The 23,058-nt window shown below is 43.2% G+C and overlaps 1 protein-coding gene across 14 annotated transcripts in view; it reads left to right on the top strand.

Moving 5' to 3' along the window:
* Window positions 1-16,766, top strand: part of GPR19 (G protein-coupled receptor 19) — a 36,902-nt gene extending 20,136 nt beyond the window's left edge. For 12 of the 14 annotated variants that reach the window (XM_025283282.3, XM_044941170.2, XM_044941171.2 and 9 more), the window contains one exon: window positions 13,804-16,766. In XM_025283282.3, coding sequence (XP_025139067.2) covers window positions 13,804-15,061 — 1,258 coding nt within the window. In that variant the 3' untranslated portion in view covers window positions 15,062-16,766. Of the gene's footprint in view, window positions 1-9,938; window positions 10,533-13,803 lie in introns of those variants that run through there. The other 2 variants (XM_044941177.2, XM_044941176.2) reach the window with 2 other exon arrangements.
* Window positions 16,767-23,058: the final 6,292 nt, after the last annotated feature.

Below are 23,058 nucleotides of genomic sequence, written 5' to 3'. Positions count from 1 at the left end.
AGATCCCTTGTGCCCATCCAGGACTCCCCTTTGCAGGACTCCAGGGGGCACAGCCACACTCCTGTTTCAGAGGTCCTAGTTTCTCCCTCCTCCCCTGTACAGAACTGCAGAAATCCCACCCCCTCCCCTGCCAACCAGAGAACCCAGCATCCAGAAAACAAAAGCCAAGGAAACAGGCTTGTCTCAGGCCTGGTAAGAAACTCTCCTCTAAGACTAGAGAGTGCTGAGCCCTGGGCTCATTCTCAGCAGAGGACAGGAAAAAAGTCCCAGCAAGGAGCACAGTGCACGCACATCAGTATCTCAATGACTTAACCTCTCTCTATACCAGGCAGTGGGGTCTTCCGGTTGCACTTACCAGTGGGCAGCCACTGACCCCGTGGAGCAGTGACCTTCAGAGGGGTGTCAGACCTCTCTCCTCCCGGATTCCTTACCTCTCTTTGCTTATAGAGCACCTGATGGGCACATAATGGGGAGTAGGGAGGGAGAACGGGGAGCCCCTCTGTGGTACCAGAGTGAAAGGAGGTACCCAGAAGTACTCTGCCCCTCCAGGCCCCGCTTACTCCTTTCTGTCTTCCCTGCCCCCATGTGATGGGGCAAAGAATTCTGAGTCACCTTAAGAACAACAGCCTGTCACAAGAGCAGTCCTAAGGCCAGGCCCCAAGGAGCCTGAAACATTGTTCAGATCTGAAAGGAAGCTGGGGATCCAGTGGTGACTGGATTTCCTTGGCCTGTGTTCTGTCTGCAGCAGCAGTCCTGGCGAGTCTACTGCAGAGGACCCTGGCCTCTGTCCCTGCTTCTCCTGCCTCCATGACTTCCCCAGTCTCGAAGCCCAAGAAAGGGGCCTCCTGCCAAGCTCTTAAAATAGCTCTTTTCTTTCATACAACTTTTAACAACTTACTGTCTTTTTGGGGGGTTGTGCTAGGTTTTCGTTGCTGTCTTTCTCTAGTCTTGGAGAGTGGGGGCTACTCTCTGGTTGGGGTGCGTGGGCTTCTCATTGCAATGGTTTCCCTTGTTGGGGAGCACGGGCTTTAGGGAGTGTGGGCTTCAATAGATTTAGCGCGTGGGCTCAGTAGTTACGGTGCACGAGCTTAGCTACCTTGCGGCATATGGGATCTTCCTGTGCACACGTGGTAAGTCGCTGCAGTCGTGTCCGACTCTTGGCAATCCTATGGACTATAAATCTGCCAGGCTCCTCTGTCCATGGGATTCTTCAGGCAAGGATACTGGAGTGTGTTGCTGTGCCCTCCTCCAGGGGATCTCCCCGACCCAGGGATCGAACCTGAGTCTCTTATGTCTCCTGCATTCGCAGATGGATTCTTAACCACTAGACCACCAGGGAAGCCCACAACTTACTGTCTTTATTTGTGCTTATTTCTTACTCTTCTCTCCACCCCTCCACAACTAGACTCTGACCTTCATGAGGGTAGGGACGCAGTTTTGTTTGCCATTGTATATCCAGTTCTTAGCACAGTACATTCTGGCGCATTGTATGATCTTACAATATGCTTATGGAATGATGAATGAATTAATAAAAATGGGCAAAGAATCTGAAGGACATTTCTCCAAACTTATATGTCCAGGTGCCACCTGGATAGCTCTGCTTGAATATCCAATAGGAATTTAATTCAGCCAAAATAGAATTGCTGATGTCCAGTTCCCCAAACTTTTTCTTTCTGCGTCTCACATCCTAAACTTAAGAATCATCTCCATCCCCTACCCCGTCACACATCAGCAAATCTTGGTGGCTCTTTCTCCAATAGGTTTTCAATATCCATCTACTTTTTTCCACTTACACTGCTACTGCCCTGGTCATCATGTACCTAGGTAATTGTAAGAGCCTCTTAACAGTTCTCTCCTCTTCTACTCTCAGCTACCCACACAGCAGCTAAAGTTGTATTTTTAAAACACAAATCTGGTAATACTCATATTCGTCCATTGCTTAAAGCTTGCAGTGGATTTCACTGCAATAAGAATAACACCTGTGCCCTACAGTGCTATATGTGACCTAATCCCTGCCCATTTTCTTTCTTGAGCTATGTGAGGCACATAGCTCAGTTGGTAAATCATCTGCCTGCAATGTAGGAGACCTGAGTTTGATTCCTGGGTGGGGAAGATCCCCTGGAGAAGGAAATGGCAACCCACTACAGTATTCTTGTCTGGAGAATCCCACAGACAGAGGAGCCTGACAGGCTACAGTCCATGGGATTGCAAGAGTTGGACACGACTTAGAGACTAAACCACCACCACCACCACCATTTTCTTCCACATTCAGATACTCCAGCCTCATAACAAGCTTGTTCCTGCCCCAGGACCTTTGGACTCATTCTTCCTTTTGCCTAGAATGCATTCTGATTTCCACATGGCTGGCTTCCTGTAAATGGGATTTTAGCTCTAGTATCATTTCAGAGAATCCTTCTCTGATGACTATCTGAAATAAGATCCTGCATTTAGAGGCAAATAACTGAAAACTAGAGTCCCTTGGACTGCAAGGAGATCCAACCAGTCCATCCTAAAGGAGATCAGTCCTGGGTGTTCATTGGAAGGACTGATTTTGAAGCTGAAACTCCAATATTTTGGCCACCTGACGCGAAGAGCTGACTCATTTGAAAAGACTGATGCCAGGAAAGATTGAAGGCAGGAGGAGAAGGGGACGACAGAGGATGAGATGGTTAGATGGCATCACCAACTCAATGGACATGAGTTTGGGTAAACTCTAGGAGTTGGTGATGGACAGGGAGGCCTGGCGTGCTGCGATTCATGGGGTTGCAAAGAGTCGGACACGACCGAGCTACTGAACTGAACTGAACAGAAAACTCAAAAGGGTTTAAGAAATCAAGGACTACTTAATAAGTAGTCTGGAGGCAGGTGTTCTGGCAGCTCTGTAATGTCAGAGCACTGCGTGGTATCTTTGAGAGTCTTAGGACGTCCCTTAACCTCATAAGATACCACCAATTGCACTGGTATCATTATGTGACAGTTTACAAAGGCAGAAAGTGAGGGATAGCCAGGCTCATAAGAAAGAACACTCCCGACATGCCCTTTTCCTTTTAAGAAAGATTTTTTTCGCGAGCCTCCCAGCACCCTACAAGGAGGCTTTCTCTTGTCTCAGTGGCCAGAGGAGATGATGTTGATATGACCACCCCTAGCTGCAAGGGTTGGTGGAAGGTGATTATCTTTCCTTGTCAGCCTCTGGAGACAGGAAGGCAGGGGAGGTGTTGGGAATGGCCACTGGGTGACCAGCCAACCACCCACTTGCCATCCCTTTCCTGCCCATTCTGAACCTTCATTTTGCTTTGTTTTTTCCCATGGCACTAACCATTTATTAATTGTGTACTTTTTCTTATTTAGCTATGTAATATTATTTCTCCCACTAGAGGAGAGCTCTAGTTTACCTCTGTATCTCCAGCAATTAGCCCAATCCTGGCTTCTCCTAGATGATAAAAAATATCAGATAACATGTGATTGAGGACTGCTGTGTATATATACTGTCATAACAAAGTGGTCATTTCTTAGGGTGAAGTTTATTGCTGTTTGTTTCTTTTGCATTTTATCTGACCACAGACTTTGTGAGAACAGTAGAGAGACAGGAAGTGTTATTCAGGCTTCCACATAGATCCGTACTAAGTGGCAGCTGGGGTGGGAAATACTGGATCGTGTCCTTTATACATTCCCCCAAAGAGGAGCCGGTATGACCTAACATTTCCTCCTGCAGCTAGGTCTACAGAGAGTCTGGGGAGGATTGCCCCTGTGATCAACGTAAACCTCCATGTGGGTGAAGCCTGGGCTCCTTTCTGTTGGACTTCTGTGGGTCATATATCTCTCCAGTGCCAGCCATACCCACACAAAACTGTCAAGTCGATGGCATTTATCTTCTTCAGCTTCAACCTTTCAGCCTCCACCCATCCCTTCCCACAATGTGACACCCCACCTTCATTCTCTCCAGATCCTGACTGTTGCTTGTGGCGTTGGCTTTCTGGCATCTCTTCTGTTCTCATTTTCACTAAGATCATAGCTCTCCAGGATAGAAAGGCTCTCAGATATCACCACTGTTCTACTGATAATAAGTTTTAAAATTTACTCTTTAAGAAGCATTTACATTTTAAGTGGACCTTTGGTGCTCACTTAGCAGCATGTATACTAAAATGGGACTTTGACCCTAAAAGAATGTTGCTCTAATGGTGAGAGAAGCAGAGGGGATAGAAGCCCTCCTGATTTCTGGAAATCACACCAAGAATGCTGACTCTGTTTATTTCTAATATTTTCAAATTTATGTGAAAAAAAAAAAAAGGTAAAGGTAATGAAAGAAGAATCGTGGTGGTGGTGGTTTAGTTGCTAAGCCGTATCTGACTCTTGTAACCCCATGAACTGTAGCCCACCAGGCTCCTCTGTCCATGGGATTTTCCAGGCAAGAATACTGGAGTGGGTTGCCACTTCCTTCTCCAAAAGAAGAATATAGTTCCTTAACTCTAGATATCTAGAATTTCTCACCAGCAATGTCATTATTTTGGGATATTTTGTGATGTTGTGTGTGTGCTTAGTCGCTCAGTTGTGTCCGACTCTTTGCAACCCCATGGACTGTAGCCCACCAGGCTCCTCTGTCCCGGGGATTCTCCAAGCAAGAATACTGGAGTGGGTTGCCATGCCCTTCTCCAGGGGATCTTGCCAACCCAGGAATCAAACCCAGGTCTCCTGCATTTGAGATGTTAGAAGAGGCTTTTTTGAAAACCCTTTCCTGTTCAAAAAAAATCATGTTCTCCTTGAAAGCAGAACAAATATTCAAACAAAGAGAAAATGTGCCACATCTGATCTCAGGAAACTGCTTGATCTCAGTTGGGAAACAGATTGAAAAGCGCAGACCTGAAAATATTATGGAGAAATACTTATATATATTATATAACCAGAAGAAAGAGAGAAGGGCATTAGGGAAAATTTCAAGCTTATAAATCACAATGCCAGGAGTCTCAGATGGTGGAGAAGAAACTTAATTTTCACTGGAATTATGAGGTTCTTTTGCAATTATTCAGAATTATCTAAAGGAAATAATTTAAGCAGGATAGTGTCTGTATGCTTTTGAGAAAGACACAGTCTAGTTAGATTATCAATACATATTTTGGTTCAGGGTATAGGAAAAAGTTTCATCTGGCAAAAAGAAAGTGAAGTCACTCAGTCGTGTCCAACTCTTTGTGACCCTGTGGACTGTAGCCTACCAGGCTCCTCTGTCCATGGGATTCTCCAGGCAAGAATACTGGAGTGGGTTGTACATTTCCTTCTCCAGGGGATCTTCCCGATCCAGGGATCAAAGCCAGGTCTCCCACATTGCAGGCAGATGCTTTACCCTCTGAGCCACCAGGGAAGCCCTTATCTGGCAAATATGTCACACACACACACACACACACACACACACACATACACACACATACACACACAAATCCCCAACGTAAAGGAACTTGGAGAAAGATTATGTTTGTTTATTTGGATCTCAGTGACTTTCCCCTTAAAAGCAGTGTTGTCAGTGATGAGGTATTCAGGCCCTTGACAAAAGCCATTCATCCTTAACAATCCTAAATTATGTGACCAATGTTAGTAATATGACTCTAGGGTGTGATGTGTGCTGTGGTTACTAAAATTTGCTTGTCATATGGCTTAGAAGACTTTTATGGGCTAACAGTAGTGCTAATATTTTCAGCACTGGCTATGTGTCAGACACCAAGCTAGGTGTGTTTTAGAACTATCGTAGGATAACACTTACTGAGGGTGTCGTACCACACAGATTGACTTGTAATAACTCATTTAACTCCTGAGCATATACTATCTCATTTAATCTTCATAATAATCAAATGAAATAGGGACTAATTATCCTCATCTTCTGGGCTTCTCAGGTGGCACAGTGGTAAAGAATCCACTCGCCAGTGCAGGAAATCCAAGAGATGCAGGTTCAATCCCTGGGTTGGGAAGATCCCCTGGAGTAGGAAATGGCAACCCACTCCAGTATTCTTGCCTGGAAAATTCCACTGACAGAGAAAACTGGTGGGCTACAGCCCATGGGATCACAAAAACACGACTGAACAGATTCTCATTTTACAGATGAGAACACTGGAATCAAGAGGGTTAGATAACTTGTTTTGGGTCACACAACTGGATAATGAGTGACAGAGATAGTACTCCTACTTCAGTCTGCTTCAAAGCCTGTACACATATCTGCTTTTCAGTAAGCCTATATTGTGAGCTGGAACAAAGTGTCTCTCAGCAGAAGATTATGTTCTAGGTGTGTAGGTTTGTCAGATTTAGGTAAGAAAAATATAGGACGGGACATAGTTATGTTAAAAAATTATCTGTTATTTATCTGAAACTCATGCTTAACTGGGCTTCCTGTGTTTCATCTGGCAGCCCTGTCTGTGTGGCACATTATGAGAGACATGTCTTGTCTCTTTCTGGTTTTCCTGTTCCCCCACCACAGTCATGCTGGTAGCTACCTGGGCCTTACATAGTTCTATAAAGTGCTTAGCTCAGTGTCCACACCAGAGCCATAGCTCAGAGCCAGGAAGCAAGATAGGAACTCAGGAAGCTTCCAAAGAACCTGTGTGACCTCCTTAGCCATTTGTAAATTCAGGGCTGCGTGTGAGTTCAGGACTTTTGGATAGGTTGGTCTGTGAACTGCCCTACTGGAAGTGGTGGGCTGGTAACTACTGGCTCTGCAGGGAAAGAGCCTATTTGTGGTGGTTGTCAGTCTCACGGTGCGACTGTTCCTACCTTGGCTGATTCATGATGCCAACATGATGTCATTGAACTTGGAATTGGGAAGGAATGTGCTCTGAGGAGCCCCATGCAAGCTAGTCCCAGCCCATCTCTGTTCCAATCTTATTTCATATGTAGGCAAATCAAGCCTACAAAACAGTGAAAGGTTTAAGGAAAATATCTACCACCATCATATTTCTTAAATTACAGCAGTTAAAATTTAAAAGAGAATTTCCTACTTGGGGTGATACTGAATTGTTCAGACTTTTTCTACACTTCAATTCAAACTGAAGTCTAGAGTTGTGCTTTCATTCTACATTTAAAAGGCAGCAGTCAATCATCTGATAATGGATTTTCAACACTCTCACATTCTTTATTCTGAAGAAAGGCTGTGTTTCCAGACCAGCATGTCTACGGCACTTTTGATGCTAAGCCTCCCTGCAGTATATAGTGGGAGTGATTTTTCCCCCCACATGTTCACTGTGTCACATATTTATGAGCTAGCATATTGAACAGATGTATCTGTGGGTTGCAAGAGTCTGTGGGGGAATTTTGTATTCGTGTTTGATTGAGAAGTCTGTGTACAGCCAGTTTGACCCTCCAAATTTAGATCAGCCCATTGTGGCTCCCCTGGGAGATGAGGTGCCAGTGGTGGTAAAAAGCATGGGCTTTGGAGCAAGGCAGTCTTGGGTGAGCACTTTCCAATTGTATGACCTTGGGGAAGAACGTCAGTTTTTTCATTTGAAAAATAGGGCTAATAATATTACCTCTTTCTCTGGAAGGTCTCTCCATATGAAATACCTGACAGATAAAAAGCACACACACATAAAAAGTACTAACTCTTGGTGGTATTGATGCTACTATAACTCCTGTCTTCATTGCAGTTAATCTCACTGCTCATTAGCCACAGGCTGTGTGGCTAATTCTACAGAAAATGTTTCCATTCATTTTTTTCCCAACCAAATCATATATAAATTTAACATAAAATTCTAATTTGCCATACTCTTCCTGTATTATGGGAATATCTCTGAATCTGTATAATTTCAGGAGGGAAAAATAAATCAGTTGTTAGGGTTTCCTGAGTCTGGAAGAAACCTACCCAGCAATGATACACTTATCTGGGAATAGCCTCTGGCAAACTGTGAAGTTTATCGTCTGTGCCCCTCTGATTCTCTTCTGTGGTCCTCTCATTAGTATCTAATCATTCATATACCCATCAAAATACAGTTTTCCAAAGGTTAAAGTCATGGTTCTCATTCATCATCATTCTCATTCAAGCATAGAAATGAACATAATGTCAAAAATTCATTAACTTATTACTGAAGGAACAGATGAGATAATAAGGTTGCTTCCAAGAACATTTGAATAAATGGATATTTATAGGGATTGGGGGGGTGTTTCTATTTTTTTGTTTCTTTAAATAACGTGAGCATAAGATTGCTAGGAGGCACAAAACTGGTTATTGTCCTACAGGGCAATAAATCTATAACCTTTGGGGTTATTTTTTCTACTAAACAAATTTGCATGTTTACATGTAATGTCTGGGTGCTAGTCATATTGTAAATAGCAAAATCAAGAACAGATACATTCTTCCAGAGAATTAAATAATCCTTGGGGAAGCCCATGTAACAGTGTCCTAGCATGATATTAAAAAATTATGCTATGCTCTCTGTGCCTTATTTTCAAATGATGGATAATTTTTCTTAACATATCTACCCATTTATTTATTCAGTAAACTTTTATTAATATCTATGTGCTGCAGGGATATAGAAGTAAAGACACAGTCCCTGTCCTTAAGGAATTCATAACCCAACAGGGGGAGACAGCACTCAAAATAAAAATTACAATATGAAGTGACAGACATATCATTTTATATATAGATGCAAGGCCCCATCATTACAGAGGTCGCTCACTCCCTAGCTCTATATCATGTCAGCTCATGTCCACCATTTTCCCCACCTGTATATTAAAACACATCTCTTAGAGCCCAACAGATGGATAATTCCTCTCTTAGATAATACATAGATAAAAGTACAGCCACTATGGAGAACAGTGTGGAGATTCCTTAAAAAACTGGAAATAGAACTGCCATACGACCCAGCAATCTCACTGCTGGGCATACACACTGAGGAAACCAGTATTGAAGGAGACACATGTACCTCAGTGTTCATCGCAGCACTGTTCATAATAGCCAGGACATGGAAGCAACCTAGATGCCCATCAGCAGATGGATAAGAAAGCTGTGGTACGCATACACAATGGAGTATTACTCAGCCATTAAAAAGAATACATTTGAATCAGTTCTAATGAGGTGGATGAAACTGGAGCCTATTATATAATCAGAGTGAAGTAAGCCAGAAAGAGAAATACCAATACAGTATACTAACACATATATATGGAATTTAGAAAGATGGTAACAATAACCCTGTATGCGAGACAGCAAAAGAGACACTGATGTATAGAACAGTCTTTTGGACTCTGTGGGAGAGGGAGAGGGTGGGATGATTTGGGAGAATGGCATTGAAACATGTATAATATCATATAAGAAACGAATCGCCAGTCCAGGTTTGATGCAGGATACAGGATGCTTGGGGCTGGTGCACTGGGATGACCCAGAGGGATGGTATGGGGAGGGAGGTGGGAGGAGGGTTCAGGATTGAGAACATGTGTACACCTGTGGCGGATTCATGTTGATGTATGGCAAAACCAATACAACATTGTAAAGTAATTAGCCTCTAATTAAAATAAATAAATTTAAATTAAAAAAATACATAGAGAAAGGTTTATATGAATAGGGACCCTCAGTCTCAGCTCAATCCGCTGTGTCATGTGGTAGTCTCAGGGCTGGTTGGGAAGAGACAGGATGAGCTGGAAAGAGGTGAAGATGGCTTTCCTGTTGTTGCTAAAATTACTGAATATGGATGACCCAGACACAACTACTAATTACGTAGCCTCTGTATTTCAGAAATACTCCCTTAAAGATATATTTATTTCCAAATTAATGGAGCAGGGGAGAGCTTTCTTAACATTTACTTTAGAATTCTAGAATTCAGTTAGTTATAATATGGCAGACCATGTTTTCTGCGAGTGGGTACAGGAGGCTGTCTGAGGTCGCCTAAACTGCCTTTACTCGCCCTTAAACGAGAGTTGACCTGGGTGACTTCAGTTTCACCTGCCCTGCTCTTGTCAGGAGCTGTGTTTCCCCCTGTCACCATGGTCACCAGCGTTCCAGCTCTCTGAGAACACACAGTGATTTTGTATCTCTGCTTTTAATTCTCCTAGCAGAGCCACCTAGAGTAGGAGGCCTGTATTTCAGCTCTCTCTCTTTCTGAAGTCAATTCATTCAATAGCTAATAAGCGGTTATTAATGTAAAGAACTTCAGAGGAAGCTGTGGAGCATAGACAAAGAATAACGCCCTTTTCCCAGGACCCCATAGTTAATGGGAGAAGACAGAAATGTGGAAGCAATTCTAAAGCAGTGATTGTTAATCCGGGCTGCACATGGGGATCACCTGGGGAACTCTTGAAACCTCCTGATGCCCAGGCTGCATCCCAGAGCAATTAAATCTGAATCCCTAGGGAAGGACCCCAGCATCAGCATTTTGTAAAGCTCCCTGGGAACATCCAGCATGGCTCTAAAGCAAAACAAACCGGGAAAAGGAGTAACAAAATGCTCTGTGAAAGAGGGAACCACAGCCATTCTGCATATGTTAATGTTCTCACCCACCGGGTGACTGCATTTCAGCCCATGAATGGGGAAAATATGACTTCTCATTGTAACCACAGGAAAAATGTAGGTCAGTTTGCTTGTAGGGCATTTAGAGACTGTATGGTCTGCGCAGTATGGTCTGCAGAAAACTATACCTCTAAGAGTCTCTTGGACTAGAAGGAGATCTAACCAGTCCATCCTAAAGGAGATCAGTCCTGAGTGTTCATTGGAAGGACTGATGTTGAAGCTGAAACTCCAATACTTTGGCCACCTGATGCTAAGAGCTGACTCATTGGAAAAGACTCTGATGCTGGGAAAGATTGAAGGCAGGAGGAGAAGGGGATGACAGAGGATGAGATGGTTGGATGGCATCACTGACTCAATGGACATAAGTTTGGGTAAGCTCTGGGAGTTGGTGATGGACAGGGAGGCCTGGCGTGCTGCAGTCCATGGGGTCTCAAAGAGTCGGACATGACTGAGCGACTGAACTGAACTGAAGGGGAAAAGGGCCCCCAAAAGGTCAGCCCTAGAAGGATGACCCCCAAGTTATTCCACATGCTCGCTCTCTCCCTTGGAATGTTTGGGACTTTTTTTTCTTTTTTAAACCCCTGTCTTTCTGAAGAAGGGACCTCTCCTCCAGGTCCCTGGCTTACACCTTGGTCTCCTTTGTGAAGCCTTTCCTTTTCTTCCCTTTTCCAAGCAAAATTGGGTCCCTGTTTTTCTCTGCCACTTAGCTCCTTATCTGTCAATTATAATTATTTTAGAATTTCATTATAATATGGCAGACAGCTTATTTATACATTTACCCTTTTACTGGCCTTACTTTTCATTGGTTTTCCTAGCACCTAGCATAGTTTCTTGGTGTACTGAATGAGTAAACAGAGGTGCAGCACTTTTAGGTCCAATCAGAAAAGTCATGCCATCAATCAGGTGAGACCTAGACTCAACAACTCCTCAGGCTGTCTTGTCCCATTTCTTTTTCTTATTTGGCCACACCCCACAGCTTGTGGGATCTTAGTTCCCTGGAGAGGGATCAAACATGCTTCCCCTGCAGTGGAAGTGTGGAGTCTTAACCACTGGATCACGAGGGAAGCCCCTCCCTTGTCCCCTTTCCCGGAGGGTATGTGTGTGTGTGGGTGGGGGTGTGTGTGTGGGTGGGTGGAGGTGTGTGTGTGTATGGCGGGGGTCAGACACACTTGTTGTAAAGCTGCAGGAGGAAGGGACAGAAGAAGGCCCCTGCAGCGCATCAGTGGTGGTGGGGGTGGTGGTGATTTTGAGTTTCATCTGCAGAGTTTTGCTATGAGAGGAAGAAAGAAGCAGAAGGAAGTTCAGAGGCTTCAAAGTGTGTGTGGAACTACAGAAAAGTGCCCGTGCCACCAGCTCCTGTTTTATTTAGGCCACAGGCATTCCCCCACAAATTTAGAACAGCCCTTTCTCTCTGGGAATGTTGCTTGTCTCTTGTATTTTTAAGCTTTCAGTTCAGTTCAGTCACTCAGTCGTGTCTGACTCTTTGCGACCCCATGGACTGCAGCACGCCAGGCCTCCCTGTCCATTACCAACTCCCGGAGTTCACTCAAACTCATGTCTGTTGAGTCAGTGATGCCATCCAACCATCTCATCCTCTGTCGTCCCCTCCTCCTCCTGCTGTCAATCTTTCCCAGCATCAGGGTCTTTTCCAAAGAGTCAGTTCTTCGTATCAGGTGGCCAAAGTATTGGAGCTTCAGCTTCAGTATCAGTCCTTTTAAACTTTAAATCTTTAAAAAAAAATTTAGTTTTTTTTTTCTTTTTTCAGTGTTGTAGGTTTTACGCACATAAAGGTGAAAAGATGATTTTGATTTTGTAAGGATGACACATGCATTACAGATTTTCAAGGACAGTGCTAATTTTAGATCTTTCGTCCCGTTTTCAGACTGTGTCCTAATTTTTTATATGGAAAGTATGGTTGCTAGTCTTACGACTTACTGTCAACCAGCCAGGCATGCTTAAAGGTCTTTTAGTTATTAAAGTGGCTAGTTAACTTATGTTTCTCTTTAAGAAATTAAGTAGGGCTGCTTCATGGACAAAAAAAGCCTTGAAGGGAACATGGACCTGGCCATTTGTACATCACCCTGAGCTTCAGACTTTTGTTGAATGGGGTTTCTTGGTGAGGACAATATATATTAACATCCTCTCCCTACCACAAATCACTGCAAATATCCTTCAAGGAAAAATGGGTCATTAGGAACTGTCCTTTGACCCCACAGAAACATTTCTTTGTGAGGTGTAGTGACAGCCGCCCCCGGGGAAGGGCAAGAGGCAGAGCCTGTTGCTGGGGCGCCCTGCCCTGTGCCCCAGCCCTGGTTGTTATGGATTCAGTGGCTGTGCTTTCTCTTTCTGCTTACTAGATTCAGACCAAATTAAACCTTCAAGATGGCTGCAGCCACAGTCACCTCAATTTTAATTGCATGGCTCACAATGATACAGTGTTTTTCCCTGTTAAAAAGTGTAACTTTTTTCCCCTAACTGAATAGTAGTAAGAAAAAGTTAAAGGCTGGGTAAAGCTAGAGTAGATTACTTATAATTATCTGAATGCCATGAGGTTTCTAGCAGCCTGGTTTTACATCCTTTAGGAGACATCTTGCACATTCTCAGTCGGTGTCATTTTATGAAACAGTAGCAACAGCAGCATCAAATACGTCATCAATAGGTGGCACATCATTTGGGGAAAAATAGGCTGTGTTTTTGTGTCATTAAATGAGCTACTTCTGGCTCACGTGAAAGTGTTACGTTTGCTCCATGTACTCCCACGATGCTTCTGTAATGGGAATTCTGCAGTAAGTGAGGACAAGGTCCTTCCCAGTAGCCAGCCAGTCTGCATTCACATTCCTGTTAGCTATTTCCATAGCTGACATCTGTGTTTCCATCTGCCCAAGTTTTCCTCCCTTGCAGCCTCACTACTTTAGTGTTAGGACATTCAGGAACTTCTCATATGCTTCCCAGAATTCCAGCAGTTCATTTGGGGGTAAACCCTGAAAGTGAGCCAGATCTGAGATCCCTACCGCTCTGTGATCCCCAGCGCGTGAAGGGAACAAGGGTCAGTGAGGACTGGGGCTTGCTGTGCGTTCCACCACATTTGACGAAGGTCAGGAGAGAGGGGAGGCCAGGGAGACCCTGAGCTGGGCTCAGCTGAAACAGCCCTAAAATGAAAGAGAAGCAGAGCCAGAGCTTTTTCTGGGTAGTAGTCAAGTTTTCCTACCAACGCACAAGTCCTCCTTGACAAATGACAACTGACCTAAGCATCCTAAATCATTGTTAGCCTTAGGAATCAATCCTTGTAACACTGTTTTAACAGGAGGCCTCATTCTTCTTTCCTTATCCAGAACTAAGAGGGGAAAAATGAATATGGTTTTTGCTCACAGAATGGATAACAGCAAGCCACCTTTGGTTGCTCCTACACTGCCGGTGCCTGTTCACAACCACAGCTGCGCAGAGACGACCACCCCTCTGCCGAGCCGAGACCTGACAGAGCACAGCTGGAGGAGCAACAGAACAGATCCACAGTACGGACCGAGCCCTGGAGAAGTGGCCACCGCCAGCATCTCCTTTGGGGCCCTGTGGTTGTTTTCTATCTTTGGCAATTCCCTGGTGTGTCTGGTCATCCACCGCAGCAGGAGGACTCAGTCCACCACCAATTACTTTGTGGTGTCCCTGGCATGCGCTGACCTTCTGGTCAGCGTGGCCAGCACGCCTTTTGTCCTGCTGCAGTTCTCCACCGGCCGCTGGACCCTGGGCAGCGCCATGTGCAGGGCGGTGCGTTACTTTCAGTATCTCACCCCAGGTGTCCAGATCTATGTGCTCCTGTCCATCTGCATAGACCGGTTCTACACCATCGTCTACCCACTGAGCTTCAAGGTGTCCAGAGAGAAAGCCAAGAAGATGATCGCAGCATCCTGGATCTTCGAGGCGACCTTTGTGACCCCTGTGTTGTTCTTCTATGGCTCCAGCTGGGACAACCACTGCAACTATTTCCTTCCCTCCTCCTGGGAAGGAACCGCCTACACTGTCATCCATTTCTTGGTGAGCTTTGTGATCCCGTGCATCCTCATAATCTTCTTTTACCAGAAGGTCATAAAATACATTTGGAGAATCGGCACTGATGGCCGGACAGTGAGGCGGACCATGAACATTGTCCCAAGGACAAAAGTGAAAACAATCAAGATGTTCCTTATTTTAAATCTGCTGTTTTTGCTCTCCTGGCTGCCTTTTCATGTCGCTCAGCTGTGGCACCCCCACGAACGAGACTATAAGAAAAGTTCCCTTGTGTTCACTGCTATCACGTGGATATCCTTTAGTTCCTCAGCCTCTAAACCTACTCTGTATTCCATTTATAATGCCAATTTTAGGAGAGGCATGAAAGAGACTTTCTGCATGTCCTCGATGAAGTGTTACCGAAGCAATGCCTATACTATCACAACCAGTTCAAGGATGGCCAAAAAAAACTATGTCGGCATCTCAGAAATCCCTTCATCGGCCAGAACTATAACCAAAGACTCGATCTATGATTCGTTTGACAGGGAAGCCAAGGGAAAAAAGCTTGCTTGGCCCATTAATTCAAATCCACCAAATACTTTTGTCTGATTTCTCAGAATTCTTTCAATTATTATTATGCAGCAGAGGTTAAAAATTTAACTATAAAAACAAGCTATTTATGTATTTTTTCAATCAATTTTCTGAGGGAAATGTTTTATTTATGTAGAATGCATTCACTATTGATTTTAGTTTTTGTCTTTTTTAATTTAGTTGCTTTTTGTTTTAGAGGAAGCTTTTCACCTTGAGCTTATTTATGGTCAACGGTCCCTTTACTATATTAGTTACATGCATTAAAAAAAAAAAAAGAATGCTTTCTGACTTTTTATTTACTATTAGGTCCAAAAAGCATAAACAGTCTTTGATTGATGATTTAACCTGATTTTATTCTGTTTCCTTTTTCTCCTCCCTACTGAATTTTTGTTAACCATAGGCTTCTGTTCCAAATCAAATCTCCTGTGTGACACATCTCAGAGACTTGTATTTCTTCTGCTGAGCAACATTTAGGAAGTGTTATTTTATATGTTTTTACATTACCTTCTGTCCAGATCTGTTAATGGAGAGCACTCCATATGTTAGAATATACTAGAACTTGCCCAGGTAGCCGTCTGTGATTGAATTTTAATGAAGATGCTTAGGGAAAGAAAGCTTATTGGTTGGCCTATTTCTGTCTCTCATTCTCATTCGCTCTTGAAACCAGCTGATGATGCCTTGAAGCGTTTGAAGTCGCCGTGCTGTTTTCCTCACACCCAGGCCCATCTCAGCTGTGTCCAGGATGCCTACCTCCCTTCTGAATCAAATGCAAGCAATGTGCAGGAAACCTGGCTGGGCAAGCCCAGAAACTGCCAACAGGGGTCATGCAGATGCCATTTCTCTGCGCTCTGCCATTCAGGCAGACACCTTCGGCTTCCTGGCGCGGCCCCCAAACTCTGGGACAGCAAGGGCAAGGAGCAGTTTTTTCTCTCTCCTGAACATGTAGACATGAGGCCGCTTCTCCAGCCAGTACTTCCTGTCCCTCATCTCTCTCTCAGGACACGTGATCATACCCTCGCCAAGCTCACACTCTTCTGTGGCCGAGGTAACTTGAGATTTTCTTCTTTGGTTGTCGGGTCTCCATTATTTCAAATCCAGGACGAGCACATTTTAAAAATGTTTTGTTTAAACAATAACAGGTTTACAAACAAGATTGGTGTGCATTTTCACACCCTAGTTAACAAGAATTGCAAATAATAATATCAAATAATATCAGTAGTTCAGCAACTTTACCTGCATTGTCTCATGTTATCCTCTTAAAAAAGTCTGTGATGTTCTTATGATCATCTCTGTTTTCTAGATGAGGAAATCGGACCTCAGCATTATGGGACTTGCTTAAGTCAGAGTGTGACTGAACTGGTTTTCACACTCAATCCCCTAGCTGCAGGTCTGTGGCTCTTTCCTTGACATGACAGATGTCTCTCTAGGGAACACTTGAGCAGTCAAGCCCATCCAGACCTCTGTGGGCCTAACAGCTGCTGCCTGGGTGGAAATCTGAGGTCTAGGAGAGCATGATGTTCTTAACAGGAGAGCCTAGAAATTTGGTGAGCTGGCCCCCACCTTTTCCTTGGCTTTGGCTGGGTTCCTGGGCTTGTGGTGCTGAACATCTGAGATTGGAAACAAACTGGTATATCCTGTCTCGTAGACACAGGGAAACAAGATATGATTGGGCTTGGTTTTGGGGGGCAAAGAATGAGAACAATAAAATATTCTATCCACAAAACATCATAGAGCTGATGTGTTCAAGTGGAGGTGCTGCCTTCAACAACCAGGTCAAAAGATAAAAAGAATACCTTGTATTTTTTCTTCCTTTTCTTTCTCCTCCACATATGATATTCAAAAATGACAAAGTGAGTCAGAGCTTGATGTCACTTGGCCCTTGACTTTTATGATTCATAGTTGTTAAAAAATAGAAGAGACCCTGCAGTACTTTTATTTATTTTTAAAAGTTAAATTGTAAAAAATAAAATTTGATTTACTTTAATTTTATTTATGTATATATTTTTGGTCTCGGTTAAACTGAAAATAACTAGATGATTACTAAACTCTATTCTGTCTTTAACGTTCTGTGAGTTACCCCAGTGGGTGGAAATTCAGTGAGAGGATCTTATGCAAAGTCTTACTGAGATTAGATTTTTAGAAAAAAATCCCCCCAAATAATAACAAATAGAGTTAATCAAATCACAAAAGCAAGAGCTCTAAAGTCTCAAGACCTATGATAATTCAGCTATATTTTCTCAGCATGTTGTTAATTCACTGTACTTTTTTAGTTTAATATTTAGGAATCCTGTTGTCTCACTTGATCCTGAATTTGGAGGAAACTGGATGTAATATACAGATTAATAAAGATTTTCATAAATCCCAGCAACACAAGGGCTTCCCAGGTGGCACTAGTGGTAAAGAACTCGCCTGCCAGTGCAGACTTAAGAGATGCAGGTTCGATCCCTGGATTGGGAAGTTTCCCCTGGAGGAGGGCATGGCATCCCACTCCAGTATTCTTGCCTGGAGAATCCTATGGACAGAGGAACCTGGAGGGCTACAGTCCATAGAGTCACACAGAGTGGGACACAAATGAAGCAACTTATCATGCATGCACTCAGCAATACAAGAACAACATTCACCATAACTCATATTTACCTGCCAAGCACCAGTCACAGGGAGGCAGGCTATTGTGGGGAGTAAGAAAACGACTCCAGTCTCCTTACCAGGCACATGATGAGGTGCCTCATGAATATGGATTCATATGGCCTCAAAACAGGAATTCAAGAAAGCTAATGATGGGGAGTGAGAGGGCAATGGAACCCCACTCCAGTACTCTTGCCTGGAGAATCCCATGGAGGGAGGAGCCTAGTAGGCTGCAGTCCACGGGGTCACTGGGAGTCGGACACGACTGAGTGACTTCCCTTTCACTTTTCACTTTTATGCATTGGAGAAGGAAATGGCAACCCACTCCAGTGTTCTTGCCTGGAGAATCCTAGGGATGGGGGAGCCTGGTAGGCTGCCGTCTATGGGGTCACACAGAGTCGGACACGACTGAAGCAACTTAGCAGCAGCAGCAGCATCAATGATGGGGAGCAAGGTTCCTAGGAGAGCAATTCCCTGGAGCCAATTCCAGGTGCCCATAAACTCAGAGGAAGGGGCAGGGCTGCAGCCTTTGAGGTAGGATTCGGATTTCTCCTTCTAATCTTCAGTGAAAGCGGTAGTCCCACCAGCCTGCTGCTCCGAGTCCATCAGCTTTCCCATGGACCTTTCCTCACAGGTTTCCCCAGGGTGCCAGGAGCCAGGGCTGGAGCTCTGGCCAGTGCTCTCAGCAAGGACAATTTTACCCATTGGGCCTCCACCAAGCATGTGGAGAGCAGAGTCAGTTGCCAGATAAGGTCGGCACTTCTGCCTCTCCTGGTGGGCATAGCGCCTCCCTTCACCCTCCAGCTTTGCTGCCACCTGCCAAACTCACTTTGAAGCAACAGAAGCAAGATCTGTTAGAGCTTCTGGACCAGAGTCAGCTTCCAGGTTATGCTCCTCTATGAAAACCACATGTGGAAAAAAAGCAAAGAATTAGACTTGTAGAGTAGAAGGAATGGGATGTTGGGAGACCTAACCCAAACTCCCCCATTGTTTAGAAGAGAAAATTAAGTCCAAAAGAGGTCAAATTAGGGGGAAACTACAATGCCTTCTGCCAACCAGTCCAACATTCTTTAAATTCACCATCCTGCTGGCTGTGGCATGGTGCGTTCATTGGAGAAAAAAAAGTCTTCACTGTGTTGGGAAGAATATGAAGAGAATAAACAATTCCCCCCTGTTTAGTGAACCTGCTGATTCTCTGGAACAGAGATGACCTTTGTGTGCTAAGTTGCTTTTGTCGTGTCCAACTCTGTGCGATCCTATGGACTGTAGCCTGCTATGCTCTTCTGTCTGTGGGGTTCTCCAGGCAAGAATACTGGAGTGGGTTGCCATGCCCTCCTCCTGGGGATCTTCCCAACCCAGGGATTGAACCCGCATCTTTTAATGTTTCCTGCATTGGCAGGTGGGTTCTTTAGTACTAGCGCCAACCTTAGAGAGCTGTGATTCAGTTCAGTTCATTTGCTCAGTTTTGTCCGACTCTGCGACCCCATGGACTGCAGCACGCTAGGCTTTCCTATCCATCACCAACTCCCGGAGCCTACTCTAATGTCCATCGCTTAGAGCGGTGGAAAACTTGGTCCCACCGTTTTACAGATTGACCACTTGGTGGCACTGTGGCCAGTGGGCACAGCCCAGCAGCTCTTCACAGGACCCATCATTCTGGCGATTTCGGGCAAGTCCTCATCTCCTAGCAACAAGACAGTAAGAATTGCTGAGCACCCAGAAGCAGCTGCAGATTAACTAATCAGTCCGTGTGTTCAAAATACAAAGCATCTAAACACTGCAGGACATTCCAAACTAATTAATACCCTTTATAGGCGTGAAGTCTTGTCAAAATATTATTTTAAACTCATTTTACAAATGGCGGCATTTTCGAAAACCTCATTGTCTTGCAGCTGCACCACCCACGCTCATCAGGGGCCTCTCTCTTTTTTCCTTTTATCATTTGCGAATTCATGGATTCCACAGCAGTGTAACCTAGACTTTCTCTAAAAGTAAACGTTCTTGTGTTCCTGGTAAGTAGGCAGTTAAATTTATTTTAGGTTAAATTTATTTTCAGCCTGTCTCACTTCCCTTAGATCCTCTTTAATTTTTTGAGCCCCTACAACCTGGGCCATTCTGAACTTTTTGCTCAACTGGACATTTCTGTTCAAAAGCTGTCTTCTCAGAAGATGCCTCCTTATTATTTTAATGGAAGTGTGTTGATTTACAATGTTGTGTTAGTTTCAGGTGTACAGTAAACTGGATATGTATATATTCTCTTTAAGATTCTTTTCCATTGTAGGATAAGTTATGGTAAGATATTGCATATATCGTACATATCTATCGGCCATACAGTAGGTCCTTATTGTTTGTTTTATATATAGTACTGTGTATCTGTTAATCCCAAATTCCTAATTTATCCCTCCTCCTCCTTTCCCCTTTGGTAACCATGAATTTGTTTTCTATGTCTGTGAATCTATTTCTGGGTTTTTTTTTTTTTACTTAAAAATTTTTATTGATAATCCCATTTCACTTATTGGATTAAAGTCAGTTTATTTAATTTTACTTACTTTATTAATTTTTATTGTAGTTGCTTTACCATGTTGTTTTTATATTGGAGTATAGTTGATTTACAGTGTTGCGTTAGTTTCTGCTGTACAGCAAAGTGATTCACTTATACATATATTTATTGTTTCAGATTCTTTTCCCATATAGGTTATTACAGAATACTGAGGACAGTTCCCTGTGCTATACAGTAGGACCTTGTTGTTTATCTATCTTGTATATTGTAGTTTGCATCTGCTAGTCCCAAACGCATTTATCCCGCCCCATCCCACCATTCCCCTTTGGTAACCATTTAAATTTGTTGTCTGAGTCTGCTTTTGTTTGTCAATACATTCATTTGTATCTTTTTTTAGATTCTACATATAACTGTTATCATATGATAATTGTCTTTTTCTGACTTACTAGAAGTTTATTTTTTTAGAAGTTTCTTTAAAAGTGTTGCTTTAAAAACTAATCAACCCTAATGAGTCATGGAATTAGGATTCACCTATAATTTGAAGAATGTGTGATTTTAGTTCTGCAGGAAAATGACCCCCAGAAATGCTGGGCTCCGGTGACAAGTGCATGTATCTGTAATGTATCTGGCTTCAGGATTGTGATGCCAGTCTGGAAGCTTGAGAACATCATCTGGTTTCAGCGACAGGCAGTCACTAGAGCAGTTCCAGCTATTTGCCCACAGCAGGTAGACATGAGATGAAGGGGGTTTTGAATGAATACTCTGTTCTGTTTCCCTGTGATCTCTCCCAAAGAACGGTCTCTTTAAGGAGACTATGTTCTGCTAGTAGGACCCTGAGTGTGCTAGACAGACCTTGGCTAGGATAACTGGGCAGCAAAAAGGTAGATGTGAAGAGTTGTAAGGTGGCGAGATTGGAGGGGCACACTGTGCCCCTTGTGTTCTTGAGAAGAACGGATTTATGCGCTGTTCATCAGCTCAGATTCATTTAAACTTCTGGGCTATCTGATTCTCCAGGCAGATGCACTGTACTTGAATGACCCTTTAAAAATTAGTAGAAATTGGGCACAGGACTCCAGTGACACCTCCAGACAGCAACATCTTCCTTAATCACAAGTACGATGGTTGTTTTCAAGGGCTCTTGAATCAGCTTCTGTGTTGAAGCTCAGGTTCTGCTTACCACCTATTAATCAGCAAATTATTCTCAAACCCCAGCATCTCTGTTTTTAAAATGGGGGGAAATAAATGTCTACCTGTATTAGGGTTCTCCAGGAAAAACAGAACCAATAGGACATAGATGACAGATAGATGGATAGATGACAGTATTTGAAGAAATTGGCTCTTATGAGTAAGGGGGTTGGCAAGCTGGAAGTTTGTATGGTGCGCCAGCAGTCTGCAAAATCAGGTAGCTGCTGTAGTTTTGAGTTTGAAATCTGTAGGGCAGGCTATTAGGCAGAGTTAATGCTACAACTTTGAGGCAGAATTTCTTCTTAGGGAAACCATTTTTTGCTCTTAAGGCCTTTAACCAATTAGATAACCATATTATCACAGATAATCTTCTTTAAGTCAATTGATTGCAGATCAAAGGGCAATTACAAAATACCTTCACTACAACACCTAGATTACTATTTAATTAAGTAACTGAGTGCTCCAGCCTAATAGAATTGTAGTAATAAAATGAGCCCAAATCCATGTCAATCATTCATTCAGTGCATTACTAAACACATGGGAAGCTCTCAAAAAAGGTTTTCTATTGTTATTTCAATTTAGTCATTGCTAACCCAATGGATGTTTCCATTTTCAAGTTATTTAGCACCTATTGCCATGTGCTAACTCTTGTAGAAACAGGTTTTTAATACCATTCTCAGATTGTGGCATTATTTTCCTTCTTTAGCTGGTTTTTTTTTTTTTTAGCCTTGCTAGGATTTTGCACACTGACGGTGGAAAGAATTGGGAGAAGGAACTTGAATGGAAAGCAGGGAGGTGGCAGAGCTACTTCTATTCACTCACCTCAAAGGGGCTTTTTTCCGCCCTAGAACTATTTCTTAAGAAGGTACTTGTGTGTCTACTTTTTGCAACCCCGTGGACTGTAGCCTTCCAGGTTCCTAAATCTATGGGATTTTTCAGGCAAGAATACTGGAGTGGGTTGCCATTTCCTTCTCCTTCTGGACCCAGGGATAGAACCTGAGTATCCTGTGTCTCTTGCATTGCAGGCAGATTCTTTACCGCTGAGCCACCAGGGAAGCTCTATTTCTTAGTAAGTCATGGTCTAAATTCAGGATATGAGAACACTTGAGAATGTAGACTTTCATCATCAGTCTTGAGCTGGGATTTCCACATATACAACAGAAAGAACTGATGGAGGGAAATTAGTTTCAACTGTTATTCATTCTAGTAGAATATGAAAAACCCATGGAACAGGACTTAAGTCGCTCTTGGCCATAGTTAATTGTAGGCAACTCTGTAGATTAAAAACATGTAACCATTGTATATTTTCAGTGGAACTGTAAGTGAATCACACTGTAATTAGAAAAACAAATTTAAATGAAATCAAGTGAAATTTAAGGTGTTGTTTTTTGGGGTTTTTTAAGCTATTTGGTAACTGGAGTGAAAGGGCAAAAAACCACAATGAAAAGCCAGAGATTGAAACTTATCAACACCAATATTGTAAGGAACTTTTAAGTTTATTTTGAAGAAAAATTTAAACCGGCAAAATGATATATGGCTTTTTTTTTTTTTTTAAAGAAAAGATATGTGAGTATGTATACTATTGGAAGGACAAAGGGGAAAAATACTAAAAGAATTATCAGTTTTGTGGTTTAAAGGAACTCTCAACTAAAAAAAAACCACATATTAACACTCAGTGTAATTTCACAGACTAGGTAGAGATCTC

Source organism: Bubalus bubalis, chromosome 4, assembly GCF_019923935.1.
Source record: "Bubalus bubalis isolate 160015118507 breed Murrah chromosome 4, NDDB_SH_1, whole genome shotgun sequence".
NCBI classification, from domain to species: Eukaryota; Metazoa; Chordata; class Mammalia; order Artiodactyla; family Bovidae; genus Bubalus; species Bubalus bubalis.
Note: the sequence above shows the minus strand (reverse complement) of the source record. Positions and strands in the feature narration are given on the sequence as shown.